Genomic DNA, 11724 nt, shown 5'->3' with positions numbered 1-11724 from the left:
GGTCCTCCTTCCCCTCCCCGTCCCTTCCCCCCCCCCCGAAAAAAAAATTAAATAAAATTTTTTATTAACGTAATAAAATTAAAATAACTAAATTTTTATTTTTTTTTAGGGCATGAAATTTTTAATTATTTTAATTATATCGGTTAGAAATTCAATTAAGTTAATTATTTTAATAATTTTTTTTTTTTTTTGCTTTAATTCACTGATATTTGGCTATTAAAAACCTGACGCGAGCAAACAATTTTTTTTTTTTTTGATATAAATAAAAAATTTAAAAAATGTGGCGTCAATTTAAAAAAAAAAAGAAAATAATTAAAATGTAATAGAAAAATATTTAAGTCCGATATTATTATTATTATTATGAAAATGAATGAGTTTTCCGGTTTTTCCGTAACTAATTAATTTTTTTTTTTTTGTTTAGGGTATTTAAAAAATCTATAAAAAATTTTCTGGTATTTTTTTTGATAAGATAATCAAAAAATAATTCTTACCGATTATTAGTAAAGTCTCGTCGTTATCAATATCCAATATTTGTCCGTTTGAAAAATATAAACACGCGAATAATAATAATAATAACCATATCGTAAACACGGTCAAAATTTTCATGATTTCATATAGAAAAAAAAAATTTAAATAAAACTGTAATCGCACTACATTTTGATTTAGGAAAATTACACAAATGGTTCGCGTAGCATTTTTCTTTTTTTTTTTATTAATAATAATAATTATTTAACATACACAACTACCGTTGATATAATCCGACGTACGAAGCTAACGTACCATCTGTATAAATTCCCGTTTACTACTACTACTACCGTCTGATTTGTTCAAAGAGCCTTGTTCTAGTTTTACGACAATATCTATACAACAACAACAACCACAACTACAACCAGTCAAGGTATTTTTGTTTACAGGTATCAGGTATTTTTTTAATCATACGAAATGTTTTCGCAGGTGAACGAAACTTTTTTTTTTTTCGTTTGTTTTCCGAGCGTTTCATTTTGCCCCATGATGATGTCTTTATGTCAATCATTACAACAATTATTATTATTATATTGATGTTATTTTTAATCGTCAATTTTTTTTTTGAATTAATAATAGATGTACGTATTTACGAATGAGTGGTAATTTTAATTTAATTAATCGGTAAATATTACTTTAATAATTTTTTTAAATAAATAATTTAAATTAAATTTAGTAATATTCCGCCATTTTGTTTTAAATAACTCAAATAACAAACAACGATATTTATTTATTTATTTTTTTTTTTGCATTTCACGTAATTTAACAAAAAAAAAATTAATAACTCTGCAGAAATTTGATTCTCTTTAAATTTAAAAACATAAACAAAACAAAAACAAAACAAAACTTATTATTTTTTATTTTTTATTTAAAAAATTTTTTCAGGTCCATCGAAAATACCCTACCTGATGTAAAAAAAAAATAAAATTATTCACAACAAATAATTAAAGTTATATAAAACGTGTTATTTAATTTAAAAAGTTGTTAGTCGAAACGTTGTGAATTTAAAAAATTTTCTCGGGAAAGAAAAACTTTTTATTACCTCTGTGATAAAATTTTTTGAGGTAGGTACCGCAATACTCAAACCGACTTCGGTAATCTTCTTCTCAATGAACGATTATTATTATTTTTTTTCCTTAGATAAAAAAAAAAATAAAAAACTTTACCGGTAATAATTTAATTTAAAAAAAAAATAAAAACAGGAAATTGTTAATGTCCAAAAAAAAAAGTTGAGAAACTTGTAGTAGTAATACATCTTGTTAATTTATATTTAAATCCTAAAAATTTAACGGTAAAAACATTTCATAGATATGAAAATATGTAATTATTAACTAAGTTACAAGTTAAATGATGAGCAACAAATTTTTTCTTCTTCTTCTTTTCTCTCCATTTTCTTCTTTAGCAATAACAAAAGTTACAACAACCACAACAACAACAACAACAAATGAATATAGAAAAAGTTTTATGTAAAATAACTTCTTTTTTTTTGCCTAAACGAAATTCAAACGTTTTTTAATTCATTAGAAAAAAAAAATAACTTTTGGCCTTATTATTACGTAATAATATAAAAAATAACTGTTTTCACTTTGTACGGGTCATAAGCCGAATTATTATTATTATTATTACTTTTTTTTAAATGTTAAATTATTATTATTACTAAATAAGGTTTTTTTTTTAATAATAATTTCCTTTGTTCGTATACGTGTCTTTATTATTATTATTATTAATTATAATCCTACGAACTGGAGAAGATGATAACCGTAAAACACCGTCGAGTAGTTTTTTTGTTTTCTCCAGACAAAAAAATTCCAGACGTTTTATTTTTCCAGTTGAGTTTCATCGTGAAAAGGTTTACTTAATTCGTATGATGTACGCAACGTATAAAAAAATTTTCCGCTTCTCAACGCTTCTCAAACAATTTTTTTTTTTATTTAGTAAATATGTAAAACAAACCAAAAATTTCGCACACGTGTTTGTGCGTGAGTGAATTCATGCGTACGAATGAGTGCATACGTGCGCGTACGTGTGATTTCAAAGGTGAAAGGTTAAGTTTAATTTTTACATTAAAATAATATGTGAGAAATTTAGCGAGAAAATTAGTCGAAAAGGTTTTGTTATTATAAAAATCATTTGTCTGATAAGGTTTTTGGGGGTTCATCTCAAACATGTGTTCTTGTATTGATTGATTGATTGATTGATTGGTTTTAACCGTAACTTTTTAAAATTTCGTTATTATTATTAATATTATTTTTACTAAAGTTTGATAAGACTAACTGAAATTTTTCCATCACGGCCGTCGTTTCCCCGCCAACATCATATTTAAAAAAAATTATTTATTTACTTATTTATTTTTTTTAAACGTGGCCAAATAATTTATTTGAAATCAATAATTAACTAACTATGATTTGAAATTTTAATTAAATCATTCTATTGACACGACATTAATCGAATTCTTACTAATAAAAAAAAAGTCTATAACTTGATTCGATCGATAAAAAAATTTCTAGTATTTTTCTCTCTAAGGTTTACTTTTAATTTAAAATATTTATAATAATAGTACACACGCACACACACACGCACACCTGAGAAAACTATCGAGTAACTAATTAAATAATAATAATAATAATAATAATAATATTAATTTATTAAATTAAATATTTATTGTTAAATAACAAAAAAAAAAAATTTTTCAAATGTTATTAATTCTTTTACTTCATTATTATTATCATCATCAAGCTATTTTTATGTGGTAGCTTTGTCATTGTTTAAATAAACAAATGGATTTTTTTTTTCCAAAGATTTTCATTCATCCCTTTTTCCCTCCCTCCCCCCAAGGTTTCCTATTGTTTCTCTTGCTGCGTTTTAAAAAAAGGGGGGTAGGTAGAAGAAGAGAAAAAACTCTTATAAAGCTTTTCTCCATTAAAAAAAATTTTCTTTGTATTCATTCATTTATTCAAAGGAATCCTTTTCCATTGACTATTATTATTATTATCATCACCTTCTTATGATAATCAATTTTTTCCAGTAAGTATTATTAATTGGTCATCAATAAGTTTTTTTATTTTTATTTTTTTAGTCATCTCAAAATGGTGGAAATTCCTTTTTTTTTGCTTATTCACTAGGATGTAAGTGACTAAACAAAAAAAAAAAAAAAAAAAATTTTTTTTTTAATATTATTAAAAACTCATTATTATTATTATTTAATATCATTTATTTATTTTATAATTAATGTTGAGAACGAAACAACAACAACAACAATGCGTTGTTCACGTTTTTTTTTTTTTGTCAATTTTAACGTTGGCATTGAAAATAATAATAAATAATCATTTGGGGAAGAGAAAAACATAATTTTTTTTTTTTTTTGGGGGGCCTTCGATTTGATCATTAAAAACTCGAAGATGTTCGATAGAGAATCGATCAATCGATTGATCGAAATAATAAAAAAAAAAAAAGGACGACATTGAATACAACAACAACATCCCTAATCAATTATCAACTTATCATTTTTTTTTCTTTATCCCGTTTTTATTATTATATGATTTTTTATTCTTTTTTCACATGTCATCCATTAATGACGTCAGTAGTAGTAGTAGTAGTGATAATAATAATAATAATAATAATAATAATAATAAATTAAAATAACACGAATTTAAAAAAAAAAAAAAAACGTTTTCCTTTTTTATTTATTTATTACTCACGTGTTTTTCTATTATTATTATTATTATTATTATTAATATTTACAATCGACAAAAACCAGGAAAAAAAATAAATTTTTATTTATTTACGTACGTAATTAATAATAATAATAATAATAATAATAATAATAATAATAATAATAATAATAATAATAATAGTGGGATGAGTAACATAAACGACTTTTTTTTTTTCAAAGTCGCTAGTGATTTAAAACAAATTATTTAATTTTTTTTTTTTTTTTTTTATGGAAACGAATTTTAATAATTTTATAATTTATTTAATTATTATTAATTATGTAGTCGTCGATGAGTCGGTCGGTCGGTCGGTCGAATGGGATTAATAAATAAATAAATAAAAAATTATTTAAATGATGAAAAATTTTAGCGTCGTCCATTTTCTTAAAAGGAAAATTTAAGGTTTATGATGAGGAAAAAACAATTAAATAATAATTATTAACGTACATAATTTTCTCTCTCTCTCTCTCTCTCTGTTTAATAAAAACTTTTTTTTTTTTATAAACACAACAAACAATTACACAACACGTATAATTAACATAAAAAATATATGTTCACACATTTTATTATTATTATTATTATTTATAATAAAGGTTAAAAAATTTTCTTTCGATGATTTTCTGTTTTTGTTTTTTTTTGTTCTTATCATTCGAATAAAAATTTCTCATGTATTATTTACGTTTGATGAATTATGTTTGTTTTTTCTACAAAGAAACAAACACACAAAACAACACAACAAACAGACAAACAAACATTTTAGTTAATTTTTTTTTTTTTATACGTTCATTACAAAAAATAATTAATTATTTTCTCATAATTTTTTTTTTTTAAATAGAAAAGCAACAACATTGTTAAATAATAATAATAATAATGATAATAATAATAATAATAATGATAATAATGATAATGATATGAGAGATGAATAGTTGTGTGAATGATTTTAACGATTTTAAATTGATAAAAATAATTTTGAATGAATGAATGAAGGAATGAATGAATAAATTTTTTTTTTTCTAATTAAATTACTACTCTTTAAACTCGTGATAGTGATGATGATGATAATGATGATGATTTACTAACATTTAAGTACCTAAACACGTACAAATACTAAAAAAAAAAAAAATTAGTTCTTAGAATTTTATAATATTGATACAAACAAAATATTTTTTTATGATAACGACGATAATTTTTTATTTTATTTTATTCCGGATTGTTGTTGTAGGGGGAGGGGTGTGGAACAGAGGGGAGGAAGGGGGACAAACAACAACCGATCATTATAAAATTATTATTAGAGATTCGAATAAGACGATGGGAAAAGGAAGGCAAATGAATAAATTGTTCCATTTTTTTTTTTTTCGTTTCCTCCGCGAAACGAGCGACCGGATATTTAAAAACGATGACGTCATCATCATCATCATCATCATCATAATCATAATCATCGGTCACTCAATAATGATAAATTTACTGTCAGACGGGAGTTTCAAATTTAACTTCTTTTTCTTTGTTGAATATTTTTTTTATATTTGTCGATTTTGTTCTTTTGAAAGGTGTAAAAGGTTGAATTGATGGAATTGACGATTGTATTTGCGGTGCTAAAACAGGCATGATGACCTAAAATAAATATAAATTAACGACATTAATTAAACCGAAAAAAAATTTTTTTTTTTTTATTAATAATTTAATGCAAAAGACGACGCAAAAAGGAAATGAACGAACGAACCTTTCGGTATAATTTTTAGGGATAAATGATACATATTCAAAATTTAAATTTTTATTACAATTATTCAATGTAAAGAAAGTTATAAAATGGAGGTTTTTAACCTTAAATGTCACCCGTAATATATTCATTTGAATAAATTCAACTCGTAATTATAATGATAATAATAATAATAGTAGAAGATAAAGAGCATAATGGTCGATTTATAAACATTCCAGAAAATTAGAAAAAACAAACTGGAATTATTTACTCTATGACAATATTATTTAAATATCGTAAAATTTATAAATATTATATTTATTTATGTTTTTTTTAGAGATAAAGAGAGAGTTAAAAACAAGCGTCGTCATTAAAAATAATAATAATAATTAACCTAATTGAAATTTTATTTGATTTTTTATTTGGAAAAAAAAAGAAAAGAAACTAAAATTTTTGGTAATTAGTATTTAAAAAAAAAAAAAAAAACATTTTGTTAATTATTTGTTGTCCTCTTTTTTATTGATTTTTTTTTTCTATTTTCGACGTTCATTCCAGTAACACATTTTTAGAAAAAAAAATTTATTACGTAATAATTTTTGTGGTAATTAGGGACAGAATTTAATTATCTGTTAAATATTTAAAAAAAAAAAAAAATTACCGGAACCAAAGCAACAGGAGCCGCTGGAGCCGGCGGTATACAAAATTGTCCAGATTCCGAAACAAATTGATTATATTTTCCACCGGAAGTAGAATTTTGTTTCAACGTGTTTGTATTTTGTATAACGTTTCGTTGTTCGACAAACGGATACTCTTTTGGAAACTGACTTGCGACAATAGGCATGTACAAATGAGCGTGTCTACTTTTAACAGTAGGTGAAGGAGCTGTCATGAATTTAATATAAAAATTAAAAATTCAAATGAAGTTTTAATATCATTTTTGGCATTCTCTCAATGAAAACGAAAGAAAAATTCCCCCCCCCCGTTACACGCACACACACACCCAAGATAATACAAACTTGTTCTGCAATTTTCGTCGACGTATTGATGACATTCATCGTTTTTAATTTTCCAAAATTCGCTTCTAACGTTTCCGTTACGTCCAGTATTAACAGCATCGAAGCTCAAACTTCTTATTAAATTTTTTTTACAGGCTTCGTTAAATTTTTCCGTTTTTGACAATCTTAAACCTCCTAAATGTTCATTTAAAGCGTATAATTTTTGTGTTATGTCTTTACCTGTTTAAAACAAACAAAAAAAATTTATTTAAATCACGTGGTGCAAAATTAAATTTCTTAATTGTTTTAAAAATTATTTAAATTCATGACGTCGACAAACTCTTGGTTAACAAAATACATGATACTATTAAGGAAATAATTTTTTTTTTTTTTCTGGCAACCATCATCATCATCATCATCTCGTGGTTATTTTTGATTCGGTTGTATTATCAAAATGAAGGACAAGGTTATTGCATATTTTTTACCTTAATAATAATAATAATAATATTTATATAAACAATTGAATTGTTGTTGTTGTTGTTCGCATAGAGACGCATTTTTTTTTGTTTTCTTCTCTTCAATTAAAGATTATTTATTTTAAATTAATTATTTTATTCAGTTGTTTTTTTGAAAAATTACCGAGGGGAAAGGGGGAAGGGGGGGCTTTTCCAATTTATATTTTTTTAAATAAATAAAATTGTCGCCGCCATATTGTTGAATTTTTTGTAGAGGAAAAACCCCTAACGAGAAATGTTATTTTATTGTTATTATTAATCATCAAATTTTTGTTTTTATTTTTAATCACGTGGTTTTAATAAATTTCTATCGTTTTATTATAATAATAATAATAATAATAATTTTCTCACCTATCATACTTTCAAAAACTTGTCGTAAAAGTGTTCTGTGCCTTAAAACTCTTTCCAATTTAAGTCTAGGCCAGCAAAGGTATAAACATTCTTCTTCTGCTTCGATCGTAACCTGAAACATTTAATATTATTATTATTAATCAATAAAAAAAAAAAAATTTGCAATATTTTTTTTTTGTTAAACGCGACTCCACCTTTTTTTTTTTTTTTAATAGTCACCGAATGTCCCTAAAGGTTTAAACTGGTTTTAATAAAAAAAAAAAAAAAGAAAAACGTTTTTGATAAAAAAAAAAAAAAAATGAAGGGCACGAGTATGGGAAAGTTTAATAAAAATAATTTTATGTTCGTGAACTTTCGTGAGAATGAATAAGAAAAAAAAAAATTAAACTGGAATAACAAGTTAAAAAAAAAAGGTAAATTTAAGTTTCCTTGTTTGTTGTTGTTGTTGTCGTTGTCGTCGATTGTCTGTAGGTCAATTATTCACCTAATTATAAACAAATATATGTCAAATTAAAAAAAAAAAAAAAGAAATTTTTTTTATTATTTAATAAATTACCTTTGATTACGTCATGAAATTGTTGTTAAGACAATTGCAGTAAGTTAATTTAAAAATATTAGACGTTTTGATTAACGATTTAAAAAAAAAAAAAAACCAATATGGCGGATTAATAAGTTAAAAAAATAAATAAATAAATATATAAATATTATTAAAGTTAGTAATTACCGACATCCTATAATATACTCGTTACATATCCGCACGTTTAACCTCGTTTTAATTTTTTTTGCAAACAAACAACAACAAACATCAAAGATAAAAAAAAAAAAAAAAATTTTGAAATTTACGTTTTATGACATAATGTGTTTTTATGTTTTTTTTTTCTAAAAAAACATATTTATGTTGTCATGTTTTGTATTTTTTTAAACATGCAGAAAATTTTTTTTTAATTAATTTTTTTTTTTTTTTTTTGAAAAAAAAATTTCGAAATGTTATTGATTTAAAAAAAAAAAATTTCATCAATCAATCAATCAATCATTCTTTTATGTAATTCAGGATGTTATTTAAATTATTATTATTATTATTATTATTATTAAAAAAAAAAAAAATTATTTATTTCGAATTATGTGATATTTTTTTTTTTTAATTGTTATAAATAATGGCAATATGGCGGAAATATCGTTGTAAAAACTTTTAATGACGTCATTTTTTAAATAATTTTTACCGTTAACAAATGACCGTTTTTTTTTTCATTATTTTTTAAAAATGAATTACCGCCAAAAAAAAAAAAAATTTTTTTTTTCTTGTATAACCTTTTTAACCATTTTTAATTAAAAAAAAACCGGAAATGATAAAGGAAACGAGTTAATGGCACACACCCCACCCGTAATGGAGTTTTTTTTTTTTTTTAAATAAATAAAAATAACCCAACTAAACAGTCATTAAATTAATAATAATAATAATAATAATAATAATAATAATTTGTAGAAGGATAAAGTTTTGCGGCAATGAGTTTCTTATTAATATTATTTTTTTTTTTTTTTAACGCGATGATGATGATGATGATGAATGTTTTGTTTGTTGTATAAATCGCACCCGAAAGGGGGGGAGCGAGGGGGGAAAAAACGCAACAACAAATGCGGTTTTAATGATTATTTAAATGACTCGAAAACATAATAAATTTAATGTTTTTATTTTTTAAAATTAAACATTGAAATAATTAAGTTTTTAATTTTTTTTTTTTTACTTAAAATTTAGTTTAAGTCACGTTTTTCACGTGTTGGTGGAATCCATCAATTTTATAAATTTGTTTTCGAGGGAAAACCTTGGTTTTGATAATAATACAAAAAAAAAAAAACAAGATTAAAATCATTCGTACCTGAAATTTACCAACATAACCGAATAAAAATATATATTATTTAGCGGTTTTATTAACTTATTATGTTTTTTTTTTTGGATTTAAATCTATATAAAAGTAAAAAAAAAAATGGTGAAAAAAAAAATTTATCAAACTGCCCAGCCTTGATTTAAATAAGCAAAAAAAAAAAAAAAAAACAAGAAATCCTTCGCTGCGTTTCGAATGATGTATTGTTATTATTATTATTATTATTTAAAAATATTACCACCGTTAGATTTATCATTATTATTATTATTATTAATTAATTAACCTCCCTCCGGTATCACGTTTTATGTGATTGAAAGAGTGAAAGGAACGTCGCGAAACGATAGGAAAATGTAAAAAAAAATTTATTAAATTCCCCGAATTAATTTTTAAATCGGAATTTTCAAATGAAAATCAAATGAAATTTGATAAGTGGGGAGGGGGGACGGAAATGGGGAGATGGGGGAGAGAGAGAAAATACCTGAAATAAATCCGCACTCCATTCGTGGAAAGCTTCCCATTCTGGAGAATCAATAAATTGATATGGATGAATGTAATGAAGATGAGCATCGTCGCAAGTAACCTTTAACCTGTAAATAATACTAATATTATTATCATCATCATTTTTCTTTTTGTTTTATTATTAAGTGGGAAGCAGAAGGTTTTTTTTTTCGATTGACTACTTTATAAAGTAGTTATCATTATTATAAATGGAAACCTTTCTCTTTTTTTTTTAAAGGGAATTTATAAATGGTTGCCGAGATCGAATTATCCAGTAAAAAACTTGTTTGTATCGAAAAAGAATGCAGCATATTAATAATAATACTAATAATACTAATAATAATAATAATAATAATAATAATAATAATAATAATGATGATGATAATAATAATAATAATAATAATAATAATAATAATAATAACTACTGAAATATTTTTGTAAAAAAAAAAAGGAAATGAATCCGGGTAATTTTTATCCAAAAGCAAAAAAAACTACAACGTTTGATTTTTCCCTTTACGGTTAAATAGAAGTAATTCGAAAGTGTTTTCACATTATTATTATTATCACTATTATTATTATTGATTTTTCACGTTGGAAAAAATAAAGTAACTCCATAACATCCGGTTGAAAAAAAAATTTTTAATAAATTATTTTTATTTAAACCAATAGAAAATTTTTTTAAAAAAAAACTAAAAGGGAAAATTTTTTTTAAAAGTAGGTTTAATTTCCGGTTAAAAAAAACGTTAAAAAAAATTTTTTTTTCTCGTTATTTAAAATTAAACGGTCTACTAGCAGAAGACATTTATTTATTTATTTATTTTTCAAAAGTTTTTAAACAGACGAATAAAACGAACGTCCTTGTTTAAATATTTTTTCCTCCCTAATGTTTATAATTATTATTTTATTTAATAAATAAAACAATTCTTTTGTTATTCTAAACTCATTTATTTAATTTTAAATTAATAATAATAATAATAATAATAATAATAATAATAATAATAATGATAATAATAATAATAATAATAATAATAATAATAATAATAATAATAATAATATCGGAATTTAAATTTTATTTAAACAATCGAACAAATAAAATTCGTTTCGATAAAAAAAAAAATTTAATAATAATGAACCGTTTCTTTAAACAATAAACAATAAAAAAAATATTTAATTATAAATTATTTCATATATATATATTGTTTGTTTTCGTGATTAAATATATATATTTATTTTAATTGAAATAATAATAATAATAATGGTTAATTAGATCATTACGGTTTGTTTATAAAAAATAAAAAAAATCCGTTAAAAAATTTAATTAAGTTGTCTCTCTCTCGTTGACGAAATATTTAGAAATATTTATATTAATTAAATTACGTAATTAAAAAGGGTAATTTTTAACCGGATTTTTCATACGGCCAATCCCTCACTTATATAAAAATAATAATAATAATAATAATAATATTTTGATAACTTACTTTCCACGTAAAAGAATTGATAATTTTTCATCGGCTGGAGTGACGTCTTCGACGGCATAAGTGTCGCCTATTTGAAGTT

General features: G+C 23.0%; 1 protein-coding gene across 1 annotated transcript; it reads right to left on the bottom strand.

The window, feature by feature from the left end:
* Positions 1-5699: 5699 nt before the first annotated feature.
* Positions 5700-10782, bottom strand: Phum_PHUM056730 (popeye domain containing protein, putative; the record flags this gene model as incomplete). Its single annotated transcript, XM_002423367.1, has 6 exons — positions 5700-5843; positions 6593-6810; positions 6945-7163; positions 7790-7901; positions 10148-10256; positions 10778-10782. 6 exons carry the CDS (start codon positions 10780-10782, stop codon positions 5700-5702), a joined length of 807 nt encoding a protein of 268 aa, XP_002423412.1.
* Between the last annotated feature and the right edge of the window lie 942 nt (positions 10783-11724).

The sequence above is a fragment of the Pediculus humanus genome, genomic scaffold, assembly GCF_000006295.1.
Source record: "Pediculus humanus corporis 1103172107404 genomic scaffold, whole genome shotgun sequence".
NCBI lineage: Eukaryota > Metazoa > Arthropoda > Insecta > Psocodea > Pediculidae > Pediculus > Pediculus humanus.
This window is presented reverse-complemented; position numbering and strand designations above follow the sequence as displayed.